This window comes from Rhopalosiphum padi, chromosome 2 (genome assembly GCF_020882245.1).
Source record: "Rhopalosiphum padi isolate XX-2018 chromosome 2, ASM2088224v1, whole genome shotgun sequence".
Taxonomy (NCBI): Eukaryota; Metazoa; Arthropoda; class Insecta; order Hemiptera; family Aphididae; genus Rhopalosiphum; species Rhopalosiphum padi.
In genome coordinates this window covers 90,870,255-90,896,448 of record NC_083598.1, presented here as the reverse complement: position 1 = coordinate 90,896,448, position 26,194 = coordinate 90,870,255, and the positions used below count along the sequence as shown (strand labels likewise).

The 26,194-nt window shown below is 25.4% G+C and overlaps 2 protein-coding genes across 2 annotated transcripts; one reads left to right on the top strand and one right to left on the bottom strand.

Moving 5' to 3' along the window:
- Positions 1-217: 217 nt before the first annotated feature.
- LOC132922833 (glucose dehydrogenase [FAD, quinone]-like) lies at positions 218-17,248 on the top strand. Its single transcript, XM_060986555.1, has 7 exons — positions 218-376; positions 4,100-4,547; positions 5,318-5,573; positions 8,093-8,250; positions 9,286-9,836; positions 10,101-10,366; positions 13,837-17,248. The coding sequence occupies exons 2-7, from the start codon at positions 4,164-4,166 to the stop codon at positions 14,223-14,225; spliced, it is 2,004 nt and encodes a 667-aa protein (XP_060842538.1). The 5' UTR covers positions 218-376; positions 4,100-4,163; the 3' UTR covers positions 14,226-17,248.
- Positions 17,249-19,213: 1,965 nt separating this feature from the next.
- Positions 19,214-22,205, bottom strand: LOC132919141 (uncharacterized; the record flags this gene model as incomplete). Its single annotated transcript, XM_060980486.1, is given in 4 exon segments — positions 19,214-19,335; positions 19,338-19,395; positions 19,939-20,035; positions 22,174-22,205. Coding segments are annotated over 4 exon segments (309 nt in total), but the record flags the coding sequence as incomplete, so codon positions are not given.
- Positions 22,206-26,194: the final 3,989 nt, after the last annotated feature.

Below are 26,194 nucleotides of genomic sequence, written 5' to 3'. Positions count from 1 at the left end.
ATCTCTATATATGATAGTTTAATGTTGGTTAAGAAATATTGTGATATACAATTTACTTTTGGTTCAATACTAGAGCACGTAACTATGTGGCTATGAATCATAGCCATACTCAATTATCGTTTGTTGGTTTTATCGTGAATGTTGTTGACACTTGGAGGGAAAAAAATATCACGCTTGGTTCAGCAATACCAAAACGATCAATCTATATCGAGCGGATCACGAGGAATGTTTAATTTTTAATTTTGTAGTTTTTCGTTCATTGCATTTTTAAAAATAATTCTTTTGCTTAGTTTATGTCACGTGTAAAAATTAAATTAGTCTAAGTATTTTAGTGAAACATGTCAATACTATCAACAATAAAAGTCTAATTATTAAGGTAATAATTAAATTTATTATAACATGTCTTTCAGTAGAGTTCAAAACACTTTATTGTTTAGGTCATAATCATACTTAAAATGTTTATATTATTTAAATGGAATAATTATATTTTTACGACTCTTTTGAAAATATACAAAAATGTCTATGGTAAAGGGATGGATTTAGATTTTTTGATATTTAGACCCAGAGTTTTTAGATTTTAAGTGAAATAAGAGAGATTAAATACAATGTATGCTTTTAAATGCGATTAATAATAAATTGGTTTTGAAACAATGTTTTATTAAAAAACAATATTTTGTTTGTTATCACGTTTGAAGAAGAAAAAATGCTTTCGACAATATTTATATATAAATAAATTTGTGTTTTTAAAAAAAAATTTATTTTTATAATATATTGTATGTACAAAATGTAATTTTTAATATATTTAGACTTTTCTTAATTTACTGTTTATAAATATTTTTGAGTTTTTTTTTGATAAATAATGATAAAAAATTTCCTTGATCAAAATCTTGAAAATGTAATATACGAAACGTTTCTTTTAAATTGTACTTATGGCAATTTAAAAATATCTGATATAAGTATAGTATATGCATAGATTTTTTTATGTATTTGATATAACAACTTTGGTGAAATTGAATACTAAAAGAGAAAAATAAAATTTTCGCTAATGATTTCTGTTATTTTGTGGTCAATCAAAAAATGTTTATCGTGGTGACTAAACTGTTCCGAATCGTTTATTATTATTTTCTATCCACAAAGAAAAAATGTCGAGATTAATTTTAAGCTATTTAATTTGCGAAACTATAAAAACGTTCTGTAGTAGGGTGATATTGAGTTATAAGTTATTATAGGTATTGCAATATTATATAATTTACACTAAGATATAAATGATAATTTTATCAAAATGAGTTCAACTATTTATTAAGTTCAACAAACGGTTTTTCTAATGGAAAAATAAATTGTTTATAGTTATTTATATAAATATATCATAAAATATTCTTAATTCTATAGGCTTATATACTAAGCCTCCGCTCAGAATCTCTTTTTTTGTATACAATAATGATTCATAAATCATAATATTAAATTTAAATTTTACAAATCTATTACACTGACTTTATCAATCATAAAGCACGCTCAAAACTTTAAAATAGAGTAAGTTTCCCGGTTTTATTTGATATAGTTAGACTTTTCTTTAAAAATTTAGAATTCCTCTTACACAGTAATACATTTTAAATAGTTTTAAAATATTAACTAAATTTTATTCTATGGACACTTATTTTTACTTATTTATATCCTATATTATCTATATTGTATAAATGTTGTTATTTTTAGGAAATAAATTTAAAAATGATATACTTGAATGAATTAGGTATTTATTAGTTTTTACTTATATATTATAATCTTTTAAATTTAATGTAGATTATTTAGGGCTAATGTGCTAACGAGATAATTTTAATTTTAAATAAACGGTTATAATTTATAAGTTTAAACCGTTAATCGTTAATCGTTATAGAATATAGTTGATTTTTACTATTGATTATACTATAAAGAGTTGCATAAAAAATCCCTAACTATTTAAAATTTGAATATCTAATTTTGTCTAATTAAGTCTTTAAACTCGTTTTCATGATCCCTACTAAAACAACTACTATAACTGTCTATAACATATAAAATAATGAAATAGTTATAAATGTCATGTCTAAATATAAAAAATAAATAAATCAATTGTAAATATTTATTTGGAAAAAAAATATATGCACCTATTATTGAAAAAGTAGGCTACGAAGAAATTAAACTGCTGTAAAATGTGCAATTGAACGTAAAAACGTTGCAGAAATACTGTTAAACGTTGTATTCTGTGTAAACCCTAAGTATTTATGTATAGGTATAATGAATTGTGCAACGAGGAAAATATGTAGAAATTGAATTTGACACGGGTGGCCATTAGATGAATATTGGTCGAAAAGAATACGATCACCATTGGTTTTTTGATGGTTTTTGACGATACATTGTTTGGAGTTTAAACAATAAAATGTGATCGATTGTTTTGGTATAAAATTGTATGTACGTAAAAACGGTAATGGAATATATTATATACATATATATATATATATATTTATATTGAAGTATTCTAATATTTTACAACAAACGATATATCTCATTTAAGTCAGTCGTAAAAATTTAAAGTTTAAGTAATTATGTATCATCTGTGCGGAATGTACGATTTCTAATTTTTAAATACTTACACAGTTATACATCTTAAATACGTTTTAGGTTTATCATTGTTATTACTATTTTAGATTTTCAGCCGAGGTTTTACTGATTTTGATTTTATTATGATGTTTTTTTGTCTATCATCTCTTTTCGAATGAATAAAATACTGCATGATTTGGTTGAATTTCAAAAATGAATAATCACAGGTACTTGAAATTATACCAAATATTGAAATATTGCATTTTCTATGAACGGTTTGATTTTTAAAAAATGTATTTTGAATTTTTTTAAGTTATTTATTGACATTATCAAGTTTTTTCCTCTACAAATATCGATGATCGATGAATGTTTTCGTTCGGTCAAAAACCTTGAAAATGCAATACATTTCACACCTTGTTATAATAGCTATTTTTTTTTATTAATTTTTTTTTTTAGCTTTCAGTAAAATACTATTTAGCTTAATATCTATTTAAACATTTTGAAATTATATATGCACGTTTTTTTTTTATTTGAGTATTTTTGTTCAAATATGAACAAAATTAAATACAAATAAACGAATAAAAATTATTTTAGTTATTTTTTTTGTACTTCAAAAATATTATTTGTGGAGACTTGAAAATGTTACGTATATTATTAGATTTTATACTCACTATAATATCAATATACACCTAAATGAATATTTGTTCCTTTAACCAGCTCTATATACCAGAACTTACTGGACCATATTTACTAAGAGTTATATAAATTGTTTCTTTGAGATTGTAATGATGTCTGTAGCTTATTTTTTCAACCCCTATATGTGGTTCACACGTACTTTTAAATTAGACTGAGAAAAACAGAATATTATATTATTGTTGATTTTAATGGTTATCGGTAGTTGCAGATCATATCATTATTATTACTAGAAATATGGTATAAAAAAATAAAAAAATATAGGACAATAAATATTATGTTATAGCAAAATATTATTAATTGGAAAAATAAGGTTAGGAAACAAATTTTAGAAGCAAACAATATATCTTCAATCATAATAAAAAAACCATATGCAGATTACGGACTGAACACATACAAAGTAATTTAAATAACAAGTAAATAATTATTTTACACCTCATGTGTAAAATAAGTTAAATCAAATAGCTGTAAAAATTTATTTCAAAACTGTACATAAGCGAAAGTGAGTAATATAGTTAGTATATCATCAAATATATTTAGTAATATTTGCTGACAGATCATCTTCGGTCAAAATCATTTTTCATGTGCAATGATTTATCGTTGAAGTCAAATCTAACACATAAATTACCAGTGACTTACTCGACGGGGTACACACTCAACATCTATTATAACTATACTGCAGAGAGATTACCTACTTCCCTCCGTTTTGTTTTTGTTTGATGAGTAACTCGATTGCGCTATTCTATGTATACTCAAACGCTACAAAAATGTTTAAATATAATATTGGAATTCGTACACATACATATTATGTTATATTTGTATTTGTTTCATATAGTGAATTTCATCGTCACATCATTCGTCCGTTATTGCTGACAGACTCGACAAAACTACTGAAAACCATGACGAAACACTACCCCACGCCGTTTACACCTAAAGACTCGTCGGAAATGTGTATGCAGACCAGAAAGCCACTTTCGGCCTGTCATACAGAGAACTTCGTATTTCTACGGTTTCTTATGCATCTCTTTGGATACACCGTTGACGGGCCACCGAAGCCGAATAATAAAAATGTACTAATTGAATCATCCGCCACGACGGACACACAGGCCGAATTGAATTTCTTGGATGGTTATCAACATCTGTTCGATGAAATGTTTATGTCCGTGTTCCAGAATAAGAGGCGAAAAAGAGCGGTGGGCGAACAGTACGATTTCGTGATTGTCGGTGCCGGGTCAGCGGGCTGCGTTGTCGCCAACAGGTTGTCGGAGATTAAAGACTGGAAGGTATCTATATTTTATGTTATGCTACATTAAGTTGTTACAGGAACTAACCCACAATGATTTCGAAGGAACGTGAATTTCATACTTTACTTAAACCTTACCTATTTTGTAAATATTGGTACCTACTTGGTAGGTATCTAAATATTATAATATTATATATTTGTATTATAAAATATCACTAGAACCACAATCAATCACATTGTTCAAACTACCCCTAAAATGTTGGATGACTGTAAAGGTATTTCATAATTTTTCCTGAAAAGTGATTGAATAATGATGAAATGACGAAGAGCAGGGGGGCGTTCTCCTCATTTATTGCCTATTACAATTATAAAATACATTTTTTTTACCATTTAAAGTTTATATCTGTTAATCATGAAGTACTATTACTGAATAGCTCCTTCACTCAAGCCAACCTTGACCTTTATATATCCTTCCATCTATTGTGCTTATTGTAAATATATTTTATACAAATTGTACAAATAAAAAATAAATATGACAAAAAAATGAAAAATATCTTTTATTATAGACTTGTGAATTACTTTTATATTTTGCACGTCTAATCGGTACGGCTGCACACGTAAAAGTGACTTTTATATTTTTTTAACATAGGTGAATTTAATATTAGTTTAAGTATAACATTAAAAACAACATGATACGATATAATAATGACTTCAAAAATATTTAATATTCTTAGTGAATAATATTATAGTTAAATAATAATAATAATATGACATTAATTAATAACTAGTATTGTTTTTACATTTCGATAGGTATTACTACTTGAAGCCGGTATTGAGGAACCAGAATTTTCTTCTGTGCCAGGTCTTGCGCCTTTACAATTGGGAAGCAAGATTGATTGGAATTATACAACACAGCCTGATGAACACATGTGTAGGTCTAGACCAGGAGGTATGTGTGATTGGGCTAGGGGTAAAGTAATGGGCGGGTCAAGCACGATCAACTATATGATTTATACTCGAGGAAATATGGAAGATTATAATGAATGGGAACGTATGGGCAATGACGGTACGTACATTATCAGATAAATATATAAATATAACACCATATACATTCCACATGTACAATTTCACTGGTTTGAAATTAATACGTAACATCTTATTTTCTTTTTTCTTTTCTATTAATATATTTAATATAAACATATGCCATCAGCATTTATATTTATATATATATTTTATAATAAACTCACATAAGTATATTATATAGATAGATAATATTATAACAGTATTACGAAACATTGGTATTAATTATGTATTGTGTAGTTATGTTTTATTTAGTTGGATTTAACATAACGTATTGTAAATAATATAACATTTTACACTATTCTAAAACATTTTTATTAAGATAAATAGTTAATAATCACTTTTTGATGGTAATAACACAATATGGGTTTTAGTTGGTATATCTAAAATACGGAGTATCATTTATCAGTAAGCCATCATATAATTTTACGTATTTAATAAGGTGTATGATAATATGTTATTTATACTGTAATTTATGTTTATATGTTTTTTTTACCATAAACACGATCTTTAAATTATTATGGAACCTGTCATCAGAGTATAATGGTGATGAATGATGATATACACCCACGTTTCTACATAATGTTTATATATGTATACACTATAATGTTTGCGTTCATGAGTTATATAGCTTATTGTTAAAAAAATTGTTATTTTGTGGTTTGTGTTTAACCAACCTGCGTGAGAATAATAATAATACCTAATAAAAAAAAAAAAATCATACTCGTACAATTTTTTGATAATTCGATATTACGAGTATGTACATATTATGTTCAAATCCGTTTGATCGTCATATCTCAGGGCGTGTCAAAAGAAAGTATCATCAAAATTACGTCATTCTTATGGGAATAAGATGCTCCGTGTGTATTTATTTTATACCTATTGATGGCCGTGAACAGTTGATTGCTTCTTTTAACTTGATTCTCAGACGGCTATGTTATATATGGCGGTAATTTATATATTTTGAAGATTTATTGTTTCTTGTATGGTATTGATAATGAACATATTATTTATAATTACTATTCAATATATTATAGTTACCTATCTACATAATAAATTGTTTTATAAAAATATAAAATGAGTTTCTTAGGTACTAACAGCTGACCTGATACAAACTACTGGAACGATTTCAATAAAAGTTAAATATATCAATAGATTCTTCAAGACTTTGAAGTTGTTATACACTTCTTTTTCAACCTATATACTCTATACGATTGTCCAAACACGAATTTAATTTTGGTTCACAAAAATCGAATAATTTTTGTTCATGCAAATTGGTTAAAGAAAAAAAATAATAAAAACTTTTTTTTTTAATGAAAGAAAATAATCCATGTGTTTGTTATTCAAAAGTATAATAGCAAGGCGATGCTCTTATGTTTGTAGTTTATAGACTCCGAAACAAATTTTGATGAAAGTTACAGACATTTCTTTTAGAGATATCAGTAAAGTTTAGAAAGTGGTTTGAACTACGTTTATTAATATACCAAATGCTTTATCCAATCTGTCTCAGATTATAAATTAGTTTATAACGTGTGATTACATCGATGCTGATTTGCTCGTGAATCAAGGTACACTAAAACCGGCATATTACTGATATTGCCATATTTTATGTTTTTTCATTTTATCTCGGAAGAATTCAGGTTATACAGCTAAATATATATAAATATATTAACATGTATAAGTATAATAGATTTATACTAATATATTTTTACCGGTAATAATAGCGGGTAAGCTACTAACTGGTTCATAATTTATAATCTGAAATCTCCCCGGAAACGTAAAAATCAGTTAAATATTTTTTTATTCTGATATATACTTTGAATTTTATACATGATAGCTGTTATTCGTAGCTTCTAATCTAATACACTCTTACGATCCGTCTGGGGTCTAAAATAATATGTACATGTATAAAATTTGGTAAAACTTGGTCAAAAACTGTGAATTTGTATATTATTCGTCATTTAGATGACCAAACATGTATTATAATCTATTTTTATAATTGCTTCTGTTTTGCTAAAATCTTTCTAGTATTTTTTTAGTTTATAAACTTCAAAACACTTAACGACTAATTAGCTGTTACATAATTTTTCATTTAAATAGAATAGCTTTAATAGTTTAAACGATAAAATATATTAAAACACAGATAATTATATCTAATCATGATAAATATTTTATTATTTGTGTTTGATGAAATTGCTATTTATAAAAAAAAAAAATCAATTTTTGTGGACCAAAATACAATTGATTAATGAGCCACTCTATAGCTACATAGACTGTATATTATATAGGTTGTAAAATGAAGCTGAAAATATTCTTTATAAAGTTTTTATTAAAAAATATTCCAGTAGTTTTTGAGTATATAGAGGTCACAAAAAAAAAAGAAAGAAAAATAGAAACTTTTATTTTTATATGTATGTATAGATACAACATATCAGAAACTAATAAATATATCTTTAATTTTTTCGTAACAAAAATTTATATATTATACAAATATTTTTTTTTCAGGATGGGGATATGATGAAGTTCTACACTATTTTAAAAAATCCGAGGATAATGAAGATCCAGAAGTTTATAAAAAAAACCCAAAATTTCATGGTAAAGGTGGATATCTTACGGTGGAATGGTTTCCATATGTAGACCCTACAGCGGTATCTTTAATTAAGGTATAAAAGCTTTAACGTACATTAAATATTAGGTATAAAAAAAAGGGGGAAAGTAGGTAATTGTTCTGCTGTAAAGTAGGTGTCAAGTACCTATGCATCGTCATTGAGCAAGTCATTTCAATATATACATTAAATTTGAATTAAATGATGAGTCATTGTATTCGAAAAACTAAGTATATTTTCTGATATATTTATTTTAATAATGTTAGTAATTTATTTTACTATTAGTAATATGTAGTTTGAATTTATGTTTGCAGAAAATATTGCATTTATTATATTATTATTTAATTGTTTTAGTAGTATTTTCATATTTATATCATAATATTATTCTTATTAATTTTTGAGTCAAATGGGATTTACCATAGACCATTGTAAATAAATTCGTGATATAAATAGGCAATAACATAAAATAAGATAAAATATTTTGAAAATATCACTGTATAGTGTATACCAATATAATAATATACATTAAAGTTTAAATTTCCCCACACATAATATTTTTAAATTACAACAAAACAACTAAAACATTTTATTCTTCTTTTAAATATTTAATTTCATCTAAATTTAAACTTTAAATGTTTATACCAAAAATTATGTTTAAATATTAATTTTAGATTTTTTAGTTTTAGTATGAATAATTAATGTGTTATGAGAAACCTTATATTAAATTTTCAATCTTTTTGATCCAGCGACAATTTTTTTTATTAATAGACAAAAATCCAAAAAATAAAATTTAAATTGTTAAATGACTATAAATAATTTAAAAACAGTCGAAATATTTTTAAAATTATATGGTACGTAGAAAAAATATTAATTTAAATATTTGAATAACATTTCAAAATATCTACGATATCACATAGAATATAATATTATATATTTTTAAATCATTTATAATATTAATTAAATAATTAAATAAATTACCAGTAATTTTTAATTTTATTAAGTAATTAATTTTACAAGTAATATTACAAGAAATAAAATATATCTTCAACATTTAAATTAATTATTTTATTGTAATTTATATTATCGTTTTAGGCATGGCAAGAGAAAGGTTTGCCTTATGTAGATGTAAATGCCGAAAATCAAATAGGTGTAACTCATTTACAATCGACGGCTAGGCACGGCGAACGAATGAGCACCAATAAAGCGTTCATAAGACCGATTAGGAAAAAACGGAAAAACCTAACTGTTCTAACAGACGCACACGTCACTAGGGTATTGATCGAAAAGAAACGTGCTATTGGGGTGGAGTTTTTGTATAAGAATAAAATGAGAACAGTATTCGCGAAAAAAGAAGTGATTCTGAGTGCCGGCAGTCTAAACTCACCAAAAATACTAATGCTTTCCGGGATCGGACCCAAAAGACACTTGGAGAAGATGAACATTAAAGTGGTGAAGAATTTGCCTGTCGGTAAGAATCTACAGGATCATGTCACGAGCGACGGTATTGTAATACGTGTAAAAAAAACCGCCACTGACAAACCACTCGAGGAGAAAAAGGAAGACGCTATTTTGTATAAAAAAAAACGAAAAGGTCCTTTGGCGGCCACTGGCCCATTACAATGTGGTGTATTCCTTCAGACAAAGTACGCTGGTTATTGTAAATTATTATTATACAAAAATACTGTTTTACACTGTCGTTATACGGCGCACTTGAACGCAACACATTATTCGTTTGTGGTTGACATTTTATATTGTTGCATATTAATACAATTATGAATAATACTAATTATATTAATATGATTTTTTTTATTTATTATTAATTATTTTTATTATCTTTTAATATTCCCATAAACGCTTTTAAGAAACACAATCATGTACTAACATACATTCGACAATATTGCTTACAGATATGAAGATACACCGGATCTCCCGGACATAAATTATGCATTTGATAATAGTAACGAGAAAGATTGGATTCTCGACCCCGCAAATGCCACAAAATTCGCTATGTCTCCTGTTTCTTATTACGAAGCGATTAATGTAAGACCGATATTGTTGAAGCCAAAAAGTAGAGGGTATATATTACTCAACCATACTCATCCAATATGGGGTCAACCACTGATTTATCCACGTTTCTTTACTAAAGGGAACGATCTCGAAATACTTGTTGAAGGTAATATAAGTAATAAAACACATCTATTATATACGTAGCTATAATATAAATTAAAATCATCTGCAGATAAACATTTTCCATATTAAATATTATTATCATAAATTATTCACTGATACATTTTAAAAATAAAACCATTAGTCATATTATATTATAATATTATATAACAGTTAGCATGGTTTTTTTCGAATATTCGTTTTCTTATGATATAACAGTATCAAACAACAAACTAGAATTAAGTATTTATTAATTATAATTTAATAGTTAATGGGAACATACACATTATTTTAACCCATTTTACAGTAATAAAGGTATATATTAAATATAATTCTTATGTTATATTTATTTTTAATGACTTTAAGTATACAACATGACGTATTACATTCATTCGTAATACTGTTAAATTATTGATTAGAATAAATAGTTTCATTATATAATAATTTATGAACTGTGATATTTTTGTTCACACTATAATATCTTGTTAGTGCAGTTCAAATTATAATATTAATATAATTCAAATGCAATATTAATCGCTACTATACTACAATAATAGTTTTAATATTTAAATAATAATATTATTGATTGGTCTAAGTCTCAGCTTAATTGCATTGGTATAATACGTCATATAAGCATACAATTTGAGTTTTTTTTCTTTATATCATTATATCTAAAATCATTCTATCATTTACGAGTTAAAATGTCAATATTTTGTTTAATATTATTTATATGTATAAATAAATGTTAAATGAGTTTTTACTAATGATTAATCTCAGAAACTATCTATATTGGACTTCAATAAAGGTTTTATTAATAGATTTATTGAGACTCGCGGGGTGTTTAGCTTAAGCTTCTTTTTCAACCCTCATACTTTACAAGTTGGCTCAAACATGAATTTCGGTTAGGGTCACGAAAACCGAATATAATTGTTAATTTATACTTAACATTGCTATTGGTTACAGAAAAAAAAATTAAAAATAATATTCGGACTAGCCGATATACCATGTGCTTGTACGAATTTGATTTTAAATAAAATAAAACAACTTTAATTTATTGTTTGTTACTCATAATTATAAAATAAAATAACTTTATATTCATATTATTTATTGTTCATAGCTCTTAAACTCAAAAAACTATCCAATCGATTATGACGAAAGTTTTTGCGATTGTTTTTAGAAATATCGGGAAAATGTAAAGAGTAGTTTATAATACGTTTCAAAATTAACTTTTTAATTAACCAATTAACTTAGCCCATCTCGGTTAAATTAGTTCATTAAACGAGGTACATCGATACCGATTTGTCGCGAATTAAGGTAAATTAAAACCAATATATTATATCGATAATATCGATTCGATGTAGCGTTGTATTTTATGTCTAAATTTTTTCTTGACGTAGTCAGATTATGCAGCTAGTACCTATTGCATACAATTATATCAAATATTATTTTGATACCGTAGAAATGAAACTAAGTTTATCAGAAATAACATAAAATAAAAATGAAAACAAAAATGTTGATAATTGTTACCATAATCGATTTTCGCAATCACATAGGTACTTACCTTAAAATATAAAATGTGGCAACTACGATTAAAACAATATCTAGTTCAAGTTAAGATTGCTTTCTTCTTAACCCAGTTTTTCAAAACGTATACCTTTTAACTACTTAATGAAGTCGTTGATGTAAATGTAAAATTTCAAATATAACGCTGTTATTTATTTACATACGCTGTATAATATTATCATAGACGGTGCTTAATCGAAACATTTGCAAAACCGAACATTCACCGAAATAATTACTCATTAGTAATTACGTAACGTTTTAGGTCACCGTCATAGTGTTTTTATACTATGTAATAGTAACCATTTTGTCAAGTAATGTTCATCCTCTTAAACTGTGATTCGTACTAACTTAATGACTGGTTTTCTAGTGCTAAAATCAGGTTAATAGTATCCAGTTGACTATTTTACAATGTACATATCCACACGTGAATGTGCGTGTGTGTAATATTATAATAAAATTCTTTAATTTCAAAAAGGCATTGTCATCTCCCATCAAAACATTATGAATTATAATAAATTACCACAGTCCACCATGTAATTGCGTGTTAATAAATAATGTCTCGTTACACAAGTACACAATGTAGGTAATAGGTACATAAAATTAATATTATTGATGTTATTTTTAATATCTTATCGTTATGAATAGTGTTAATGTATGATTAGGAATTGACCCTGCCGGTAAATTTGAGAAAATGCATTTAAATAGTTAAATTATATCGCTACATGTTATAAACACAGTATAACTCTCATTTTTTTTTTTATGTAAAAATTTCATATTTGGGCTTCAGAACACTTTATTTCCATAATATTAATTTTAGAAATTTTAAAATATTAAATCTTATAAAACATTGAGTTTGAGTACCTAAAATACTTAACAGATGACTTTTTGCTGATTGGTTCTAATTCCGGGTATAAAATACCGCATCCATATAAATTCAATATAGGTTAGGTATAGTTATATATAGAGTTCTCGGAGAGGAAGTTGGCAAATTTTTTTGTTTTTAGATATATTTTATTTTTTAAATTTTAATTAATTTTATTTTCACACTGTCAACAAATAAAACACCTAAAAAAATATCTTATATCAAAAATAAGGTAAAATAAATAGTAAACAATATTTGAATAATACATAATATCTATTATAATAAGCTTATTGAATACTTTTTTATATTTTTGTTTAAGATATCTGATTTTTGATCGGATATTTTCCCCATTGGTAAAACTTTATTTTAAAATCATAATTATTAAATATTACTTATATATTACGAACAACATGTGAAATTTTTCTAGGAATTAGGTTTTTTTATCACTGCCACACTCTATAGTGTATATTTCAATAGCACCAAGACAATCACACATAATTACGATTTATGTAAAAAAAAAACCATTATATTAGATTCATCTAATAAGAAATATAGTAATACACAAAGTAAAAAATGTTCGATAATTGTATATCATAGTTTTCATTAGTAAAATATATTATATCATATGCATGGAAGAGATATCATGTCCATGAGCGTAACTAAAATTTAGTGGTTACAGAGGCTAGAGTCTTGCGCAATATCAAAATGAATAATATTAAAATATGTGTATACAAAGTAGCTTATTACAGCATTATTAAATAAAAATAGCATATATTTAAAATCGTTGATAGGAGATAAGATTTTATTAAGAAAGACATTAGAAGTACCGTTTGAAGGGTTTATAATATCCTCAATGGCCTAAAAATAGGTTTGCTGATGATGTTGTTTGGACGTATTACCTTAACAAACAAACAGAAAGCATACCCTCTATTATATATATATATTTGCGGTGTATTAATATAGTTATTACCTATATTAATTATTAATATTTTATTTTATGTATATCATGTCATCGTCTGCGCATAGTTTTTAATATTAAATAATATGTGTAGGTATGAAAATCGGAGCGAACTTGGTGAACACGGAGTCAATGCGTAAAGCAGGTGCCATGTTAGTCGACGTGCCGGCAAAGGCTTGCAAGAAATATAAGTTCGGCTCGGACGAGTACTGGGCGTGTGTGGCCACCGAGTACACGGCCACCATATACCATCCGGTTGGCACGTGCAAAATGGGACCGGAACAAGACGATGACGCCGTCGTCGACCCGGAACTGCGCGTGCACGGGGTCGCAGGTCTCAGGGTGGTAGACGCTTCCATCATGCCCACTATCGTCCGGGGAAACACAAATGCGCCGACCATAATGATTGCGGAAAAGGCGTCGGACATGATCAAGGATAAATGGCATCAGCATCACGACAACGGAGCTGTAGTCGACGAATAACGAGATGCGTGGTATCTTATTATTATAATAATATCTTATATGGCATTATTGTCTTCGACGGCGAGCCTCATGGCTGTCGACTCCAAAAAGTAGTCATTTTCTATTTTGGATTACTTTTGAGAGGACGATACCCGTGCATGTGTTGACTCTGGTTTACAAACGTTTGTGGAATTGCAAATTTCCGTTCATCAGAATTGGTTGTGCGTAATTAGCTTAAAATATCGAAAGAACTAAAAACGAACATTCGTTCTTATATTAAAACTAACATTTCCGATGAACAAACATGTGCTACGCTATACGTTTGTAAGACCGAGACAACACGTACATGGTTGACGTTATATAGTTAAGAGGACTCCGCACACCCGCCACTTAAAAGGGTTTGATATAGGCAGTTTTTATGCAATTTGAGAAGAATTAAAATATTCTGTTTAATCTTAAATATATTTAGATACTAATTAAAAGTATTTTAAAAGTGGTCCCATGTCAGTTTTAACAACGGCTGTTGATTATTGCGTAATAATATTGTATTATAAAGAAAAACGGTTTCGCACAGGACAAGCTTACGAGTAAGTACATTATTTACAGTAGATATAACCGAATTTTCATACTACTTAGTGTTTTTATTTTATTGATACCAAAACACGATAATTTTTAATAAACATAAAGAAACACTAATTAATCTGTACGAATAAATGAGTACTATTGTTTTTAAGCTAGCCAAAAAAAAAAAAAAAATATTAATAATAACGATTCGACATATTATGTAAATGTCTTCTGTATGTTAAGTAAAAATTTGATTAGACTAATGTAAATACGGACTTTAGATATTAGTCTGTTCCGTGCAAAACCATGTTCATAGGTAAATTACAAGTGATGTGGCATCTTCTTAAGAGTGATCTCTGTCTGACCATTCTGCAAGATTTATCTATCACACAAGCACATTAACGGGAAGGGATATCGATAGGATTTTTTGTTTTTGGTAAAAATTGCATAAATAGGACGACAAATAAATAAAACAAAATACAGAGAAGATGTAACTATATTTAAATGTCTGAAAATACTCATATATTATATTATAGTTTTGGGACTTATGTTGTACAGTGCACTAAATTAAATTTAAGTATGGTAATTATAAAGTTTAGTGAAAATATTTGATAATTAATACGGGTAATAAGTAAAAACGTATGCACTAAATCCGTGTTTTTATATTATCATAGTTTTTATGTTTAAATTGTTTTATTATACATTTATACGTAAAATAATTTATTACTGAATACAATTTAAAACTAACAATACGAAGTTTCTGTAAAAGATTTAAAGATAAAAATGTGCATTTTATCAACATGCAGTTGTTAGTTGAATAATATGATACTATTATTAGGTATACAAGTTACGTAGTTTTTCTTTTTAATTTCATCGTGACCGTAATAATAAGTAGGTATTGCAATATATTATACATGATTCGTGATGAAGCAGAAATCGTTTAATTTAATGCAAACTGCAGAAAATAATAGAAACAGGTCAAAACAGCATGTATTTATTTATACTTTACTGGCTAGTTCGGTTTAAATTAAAAAATAATATAGTAATATGAAAATATTATAGAAATTCATTAGAAATATAGAAAATTCAAAGTCTTAGTAAACTGTACGGAAATACGTATTATGTATACGAGTAATATAATAAATGTTAGATTGATTATAAAATGAAAAAAAAACATAAGGGTTGTTAAAATAATTCGACTATAATATTTTTTATAGTTTATGTAAATTAAATCATGACACGTATTGACTACATTAAAAAAATCTACCCTCTAACTTATTAACATTTAAAGAAATAGTTTTGGCATTAGCTTGCATATTCGGCAGTTGTTTCTAGTATTTCGTAACTAACTTAACCTGCATTTCTTATACTAAATAAATATAAATATTAATAAATACAATATTATAAAATTTTAATTTAAATATTGTATATTTTAAATCAATAAACCGAAATACGTTGATTGCATTTACGCGCTACATTATTTTTAAAACCAATCCAGGTTATGTTAAATTAGGTTACCAATCTGTTAAAATTATTTTTTATTCGTCCTATATCTTCTAAAGTAGGTACTATCTAGTCATTTTAATATTCAACAGACGTATGTTTAACATGATAGCATTATACTTTAAATACCAATTAGAGTCTTACATAATAAAAATACTAGGTATGTCAGTATGTGTTTTATTTATATTATTAATTAAAAATAAGCAATATAGTTATTTCTCATAGCTTTTTCCCCCAATTTTATTTTTCTATTAAATATATGAATATATGATAATTTAATTGAACAGGCAATGAGTATTGAGTATCTTCTAAAGTGCATTTGATGTTTTACAATATATTTTCAATGTGTAATTACAATTCTATATTATATTATGCTAACATAATAAGATTATGGTCATGAATTCGGGATATTAGTATAACCTAAAGAATACAAAATTTAAATTTTTAATTTACAAATATATTTTATCTATTACTCATTAATTATACATCAATATAAATTTAACTTGAACATATACAATTTTCTACTTTTACATTATACAACATTGTGCAAACATAAAATGGCTAAAACCGGATCCTCGTAATAAGGTGCCTAAATATTATGATATTATACATTTTATATAACTATAAGTGTACACGTTATTAGATACCAATTTAATTATTTTAAATTTTAATCTTTTATTTGTATTCATATTATCGTATTCAGTAACCATATTAATATTAATACATATTTTAATTTTTTAATTTTTAATTTGGATTATTTACAATTCTACCTCAGAAAAAAATCATAAAATAGAGTTATTTGTATTACTAGTACGTACCTATGTCTGAAATAGAAAATAGGTAATCTATGTGGTGATAATAATTTAAACTTAGAAAAATATAATTAGTTTAATAATATTGATGAAACAAAATAATATCTATCATTTTAAAATCAGCAGAATACGTCATATTTAATAATAATAAATGTATTATACATTTGCATACTAGTGCATATGTTTTTTTTTTACCAAATTACATTATATAGGAACTAAAAAAAGGTACTTTTATGTACCCATTACTAAGGTAAAAACTTAAATATTTACTCAGTTTTGTTTTGTATAATGTTGATAATTTTGTAAGACATGCATATTGCAATTATACTATAGTAATAAGTAATTTATAATAATATTCTTATAGATCTTTACAATTTTAAACGTAAAATGTATATACAAGTAAGAAGTATTGACTATATAATATAAAATTATATTTATTTTTTATACGTACTTAACTAATTGTGTAATATAGTTTTATATTTTAACTATTTACATTTTAGTACATTAGTTAGTAATTATTTTAATCTAAAGAAATAATAATTATTGCTCAATATATTATAGTACAACAAAACTACTTATGATTTATATTAACATTCTATATTTTAGCTATGATATTTTAAATTTAAATAAAATAAATAATATTATCAACTAATAATTTTTATGACTTATTAGTAGATTATTGCTTATATATTGTATCTCAATAGTGAAATAATTAAAACATCAATGTAAACTTAAATTAAAAGCTCATCATTACAATTAGGTTAGGTATGTATATATTAATTTGTTGATATAAGTTTTTAAGTACATATATTATTATATATTATGTAGGTATGAATTATTTTTGAAAATTATTGATATAATATACAACAATTATTTTAAAATCGTAAATTATAATTATTATAGATAATAAGTTGTTATTAATATTTATTTTGTTTAGTATATACCTATTATGTAAACATATTACATACTTTAATTTAAACTTAAAAAAATAGTATTAATTATAATATATTTGCTGTATTTTTATTCAAAATCGAATAATATTGATTACATGTACCTACTGGCTACTACAGATAAATAAATAAATTTTATGTTTATGTATCATGGTTTCATACTCTCGTCGTGTCTATATTACGAGTAATGGGAGGATTTGGCCATTTTTTTGGATATGAAAGTTAAATGGTATATTTAATTTTTTCTAATGAGTTGCATATTGTTGGCCTTGATTACCTAGGTACATACTTTGTACGTAACGTTTAAGCATATAAAGATAGAGATATATTCTGTATTTAACAACATTTGAAAAATAATAATAATTCATAAACAACTTCAAAATTTGTGGTATGACTTCTTCTTAACTTTAAACTATTTTCAACTGTTTGGATATTAAATTAGTTGTTATTGTTTTTGCTAAAATACATAATAAATAGTTAAATATCTTTTAAAACCATTATCGAGGTTCTTTTATTTTATGTTATATAAATTAAAACTAAAAATAATTCAACAATATTAATAGTCCTGTGAAATTAGTTTCATTTACTATTTGTGGTGTAAAATAATGAATTTTGTTTCATATTTAGGTAGATCTTAACATAGAAGGTATCATAGTAACCAGTTCTTAATGTGTGTGAACAACAATACTGAATACTATAACAATGATAAGAGAACTACTAGTGCAAGTTAAGTACAAAATAGCAACCGTTGATTATTAATTATTTTATAAATAATTGTTACTACCTATGTAGATAGTCGATTATAATTTTGAATATTTCTGACTGGAGATAAATGTATGATTTTCTCCATGGCAGTAAGCAGACACATTTTTGAAAATGATTAGAATACAAACAAAGTGAATAATGAATTATACCATTGTAAAAAATCAACGTACCGATTTTGTTTTTGTTTTTATATAATTTACGAACACTGATATAACTGAGTAATAAATACCAATCGTCTGAAATCAAAAAAAAAAAAAAAATAATAATAATAAATAGCTAAGTCATAAAGTTTATTAAACTTTACACGCAATACTCAAGTTATTATTTTTGTACAGTAATTCTTAAACAATTTTATAAAAATGATGCAATTATGTTTTTTTATGAATAATTATAATATATGACTTTTAATTTATAATTACAACATAACTATAGTACATACTTTATAAAACATTTCTAGGTTGACAATTCTCGTTCTTGTATATTGCATTTTTTTCTGGTGAGCATTATTTAGTTGCATTGTTAATAAAATCAATTTTTACATTTCATATCCATTTCAGTTCAGTTACTACTATACAATGCGAATAGTATAGAGTCTTTCTAAAAAACATATACATATTAAATTTATAAAGTAAAAAAATATTCATTTAATATTAAATACGAATTATCGATTATTGTAATTCATATGGAATACTACTTTCAATTTTTATTTTGGCTTTTGTAAGTAAAATATATTACTCTATGTGTTATTAATTATTAAATAATTTCTATATTTTTATTTCACTTTTAAAATTTTTACATTTAAAATTACTTTTTGATGCAAGATATCAATTAGTCAATTAGATAACACAACAGAAACATTTCAATGATACAGATAATTAATGATAATATAGATTTTACTAAAGAAACTCCAGTAGTTATCTCGAATTTTGTTTCAGCAACACTGGAACAAATTCACAATAATTATATATACATTTAACTTCAGCTACTGCCTATAAGGCTATAAATACAATATGTGTATAACATACTGTACATTAGTGAATAAAATAAATATTGTGTACAAATTAAGTAGGTCAACGCTATGTTAAATAGTTTATTTTTTATTTATTGTTATCAGATGTAAGTATCCAATAATGTTTGTACCGCTAATATAAACCAAAGTATTATGATGGAACTGGATACTACCCAAAATTGTAGTAAAATTGGTTTTTGGAATATTGTTGAAAATTCTTCATATTTCCTATAAATATACAATTATTGGATTGAAGGATAAAAATAATAAATTGTAAATTTTTATATTTAAATAATAGAAAACAAAAATAACTCTTACTTCATAACTTTTTGATGGTTTATTATAGTTGTTATTAAATCGTCGTAAAAAGCTAAATGATGTTCATTTGTATGTAATTTATTATTCATGTTATCAATGAATTCTAAAAAAAAAAAATATCGATATTCTTTTAAAGATATAAGATATATAAAAATAATTAACTGCAGTCTACAATAGAAATAGTTTAAAATTACATTCAAGGTATTAGTCAAAATTAATCATAATAACCGATTGTCGTTATAATTATAATGATATCAAAAATAACGATGGAAAGTACGAGAATTATCAAACAAAATAATTCGATGGTGTAAAATATATTAAAATATGTGTTATATGTTTCTTCCGAGCAAAGAAAATACAAATTTTTAATGTTCAGGTGATATTTGCTGGATGAGCCATTATAATTTTTTATCACTAAAAAAGTGTTATTAAATGCCTTTGGATACGTTCCCCAGCAAATCAGAAAGAAGAAAACCAATACAGTAAATATGTACGTTACCCACATGAAACGATTTCGCCACAAATATAAAATACATCTGTACTGACAGCCGTATTTTATGAAGTTGAATTGCGTGATTGATAAGCAATTCCATATGTCTTTCGAGTAGTGGACAATGATATATATCTTGTAGTTACCGAAGAGTATGTTTATCGCGATTGTGAAATTAAACAAGGCCTCGACCATGTTGTTCACCCAAAAATATAAGCCTCTTATGTACATTATTATCGATATGAGACATTAGTATAACATCAAAAATATAAAAATACTGTTGTAAATAGCGTAGCGACCCTTAATTTTTTACCGGCCTAAATTTTGATAAAACCAAAGAGAAATTGCTAACAACTCGTTGGCAATTAGTTTATTATCATCGCTATTCTCCATAATTTTCAATTGTTAAGTATATCCGTTGGTTGTCTACAAACATACCGATATCGCATAAATTGAATATACATTAATTACATAACATAATAAAATAAACAAACCTTTTCAGAAAATTAGGTTAAAATATGATGTTATATTATGTTATCTTAAACACAATTTTCAGAAGTTGATTTATATTTTTCACTATTGCCTCGTTTTTCTAATGAATATTACATTTATATAATTAGTAAAATAAATACTAAATATTTAATTTTTATCATAAAAATATCGTCTCATAAAAAGAACGAAATTTGATAAAGAAATTGAGTTTTTCACCTTTATACGATTGTGGCTATAAGAATGGGAGACCGACTTATGAAATAACCTTTAAACGTAATTTTTCAAACTAAAGAAATTCAATTTATTTTATTTTTGATTGACCGAGAATATAAAGTAAATTTTTGAAGGGCGTTTAACATCAGTTTATAAATAATTCAGTAAGCAACATATACAAATCTTTTAATTTTTTATTTATATTCAGTATCTGCCTACTGCAGTATTTTTCTTGGAATTTCAAGTGCACTATGCAATTATTGAATTTATGTATTGATATACATGGAACACGAATAATAATTTATATTCTATTTATACATAATTTACTTAGGACGAACTAATATTACAAGGTACGTGACATAAAGGAATTTATAAAATATTTAGGTATTTGCCCAGTATAATATGGATTATTATGCGTAATAAACTATAACGGTCAGAAAAAAATATTGTAATAATATGCCTGATATTGTCTATAGTTTATACCAGTGGTTCTTAACGGGGGCGGTACCGCCCCTTTAGGGGAATTTTGGTCTCTCTGGGGGTAATAGTTTTGAAGGGGGCGGTAAGCTTTTTCAAACGAAACAAAGGAATCGATTGGACATTTGCAACAAAGTTGATCTACGTTTAGCTTTGACCAATATCGAACCAGACATCGCCACATTAGCAGCTACTCATCAGGCTCAGGGCAGTCAATGATAGGTGTAATTTTTATATTTTATAATTTTTTTTTATTCACAATTAAGTAAATCTTTTTGTATAGTAAAGTAAAATTGTTTTGTTAAGTGGTGTAAAATATAACCATTACTATCTAAAAATAAGAGTTTTTACTTTAATTAATAATGTTGTAATATACTGATGAATAAATAAATATATATTTATAAATATTTATAAGAAGAAAATTTGATTTTGCATGAGAGGGGAGGCGTTAGCAGTTAGTTATTACGATAAAGGAGGCGCTGAACTAATAAAGGTTAAGAACCACTGGTCTATTCTCTATAATATAAGTGATAGTTATAAACGAACAATTTGAAACGAATAGGATGAAATTATTTTAAAATTTAACTAATTTGTACCATTATGATATTGAAGGGTAAATATTATAATTATTAATTTGTATTTTAATGTTCCAAAAGAATGAAATTATATTATATTTTTAAATATTATGTATTGTACTAATTTTGAATATTAAATATTTTCAACATTGTTTTAGATGTTTTATTTTTATTTTTTACTAAGAACTTGAGTTGCGTTTGGAGGTCTTCTGTGGTAATTAATAGTGATATATACCTACCCACCTATTTTGTATTATAGGTACAGACTTGTTATCCATTGCGTCTATGTTTTACGAGTTATGTTGTAGTAGAATATATTATAAAAATAAATAATGTTCACTACCTATACGGATAGTCGATTATAATTTTGAAATTTTGAATAGTGTTAAAAACATTTGTGTATATAGTTAGTAGATACCATATAGGAAAGTATACAACGTAGAATATTACAGTTTTATCATGTCAATTACCTCGATTCTTTCTTGTATTTAATGTACCTATATTAATTCCATAAAAATATTTAATTATTTATCGTACATTGAAATGGTAGTTAAGAATAATAAGTTAAATAATATCAATATTAATCTTTAAAAAGCCTAAATAACCTTCATGTACAATTATTTTACTAATTAGATACAAAAGAAAGCAGATTCACGGATCATTTGTATAAACTGCAGGAGTTCTAAATTTATCAAAGATAATTGACTCTTACACTATTGGTCACGCAATTATGGCAGTACCTACTTATAAGGATATTCTTTTCAACATCTTTTGTTTTAAAAATAATAACGAGTTATTATTCTCATAACTATTTATGTTTTGTAACATCTATTTTATTTTGATTTACTAAAAATTACATAATATAATACACATATATATATATAGTTGACAATAGTGCATAGGTAATAATAAACTAGACAAATTGTACATTTTTAACTAAGCTTAATGAAGTTTCAACATTAAAATTAAAAATGGTGTTTGCGATAAATGAAAGATTTTATCTCATGTTTTAATTTATTAAATATAACATGTTATTATGTTACTAATGTTACTATAACTATACTTAGGTACTTAGTAAAAATGAAAGTTATTAATAATATCAATAATAATAATATCTTTACTCACTTGGTCCACAAACTATACGTCCTACACCTTATTTTAAGTATTAAGGATATTATATCTTTTAAAATAAATAAAATATAAGCATAAAATAAATCAATTGTGTTGTGAATAAGTAGATTTAAATGTTATGGAGCGTAGGCAAATAAATAAATAAATAAATGCTATTCTAGAAAATATTTTTAATTTGACTACTTTTTCAATTAAGTTTAGTGTATATTCTCACCAGGTATTTTCTTCTAAGTCGGTTCGTATGTAAATAATTATAGTTTATAGTTTGTACCATTATATTATGGTGCGAATTGGTACCTACTATTCAAAATATAGTTATAAATTTAATCAAAAGATTATAAAAAAATGTATGAATTTTTTTATTTTTAAGTAACCAAGTAATATTTAATTTATCCATTATTAATTTATAATTATAATTTAAATTATAATATTATGTGTATGATATTTTTAAAAATGAACAAAAAATATTAGCAAAAATATGCACGCAAGCTTTATTAAAATAGAAAAACATCCTAAATATTAAAATATGCAAGACAAATATTTTGTAACAATGAAAAAATAAGAATGGACATAATATTTAATCTGTAGTAAAGGTAAAATAATGTATGAAACATTCAAAGATTGTAACCTATTCTTTATAATTATTACGTTGGTGTACAATAATATTATATTTGCCTGTCATGTGTCAGAATATCAAAACTCAGACTTCTCCAACGTCCGATCAACTCTTGATATCTTAATAAGAGCAAACATACTCAAGAAAATATAAAATACCTGCTAATTTTAAAATAATGTAATCTGATGTATTGTAGTCTGTAAATGAGTAATTCACCTATAGTAATAAATGTTGGTAAACTACAAATTGTATTATTTTATGAGTTCAATATTGTGTCGTCCAATGAATTTTGACTCTATCGACTTTACTTAAATAATACGGTAATAATAATATACATATTTTATTTTTTTAACTTTTATTTTAGAATATAAAATCTGTAAGTAATTATTTTTTACAATAAGCATATGTGATATATTATACATTTTGTTTTGGCTTGATACACATATAATAATAGTATAGTTAGGTATATATATATGTATATAGTTAGTTATATACTTAGTTCTCTAAGATTACTAAAATTGTTATTGGTTATAAATGTATATATTATACATATTATAACATTCTCGATGCTAACTGAAACTATTACTATAGCTATTAACGCCTATATGAATTATATAAATGGAATATAGTGAAATCTTTAGCAATATAATATATAGATTGTCTAGATTTATTTAGAATCATTGATTCAAGAATTTTTTAGGGTTATAATGGTTTGAACTGAGAAGTGATAGCTACGAGCTAATGTTTTATATTTTATAATGGGATTTCAATTGAAATTTTAGTGTTTATTGATTATAATTACTAGTATTTTATGAGGTATAATATTATTAATATTTAAATTTAACCACATGTCTAAAAAGTGTTACGAAGCATTGCGTATATCGCATGATGATATAACATATATATAAATACAAAAACGATATTTTTACTTATAATATCAATTATATAATAATATAAAAACCATTGAGAAAATAAATAAAATTTAATTTGTATGTTTTAGTACAGTTTTATTTTTCTTGGTAGTTTATTGATCCGTAAGAAAAATGAAAATGAAATTGTAATTTCGATTTGAACGTTTAACCGTTTTTATTTTATATACCTGCAGTCTGCATAAAAGTTACCAATTATAACGCTATATCATATTGAACTTTCTAATGTAATCCTATCGGTTTGGTTTGTTAACATCATGAATTATTATTATTATTGTCTGCTTTTTTATAATTATTTTTAGTTTTTTTACACATTATCATACCATTATAGGTTAAAGATGAATTTGTATGGTAGTTACGGTATAAAATAAAATTATACGACAAGACATAATATAATAACGAGTCGATAAATAGAAAAATGTGATGTATTAACAATTTAAAACATAGAGCGTACCTGATTATTTCAGTAAAATGATCAAATGCAGAAATTTAATTCATATAATAATATTAAAGTTGGGCACTTAGTCTTGAAGGTAAACAATGAATTATTTGTATTCGATCGGTTTTATAATGACGTTGAATCGCGGTGTAATAATAATTATAATATATATACGTACACGAAGTCGATTAAAATTGCATCATCGATCGTCACGAAGGACCGGAAATTCGACGCTTAAAGTCATTTGGATTTTTGAAATATCGTTGTACCGATGTAGTACTCTATGTATATTTCTTATATGTATATGACACATATTAGGTATAATCATATATAAAATATCTGAAACGTGTCGTGCTCGGTCGTGTTATCGAAGAGAATTGACGTATTTCAGCCCTCGCCTTACAAAGACAAGCTAATTACTTATTGTTTTACAGTATTAAATATCGAACCATTATACCGTATTATACGTGAGGCCAGAGGCTTAATGATTTTTGTTTTTTGTTTAATAAGACTATGTCGTTTCGATTATTCCTATCGTATAATAGTGTTTGTAAAATCACACGAACCATATTGTCTTGCAGCATTTTGGCCAATGTTCATATTACATAATACGAGTATTGTTATCGCCCATTTGTTTTTAGGGTCTAGAATGGTTGTTTTGCAAGTAGAGTTAATGAAATGTTTGTCAGAGGCTTGGGCGTTGAGTT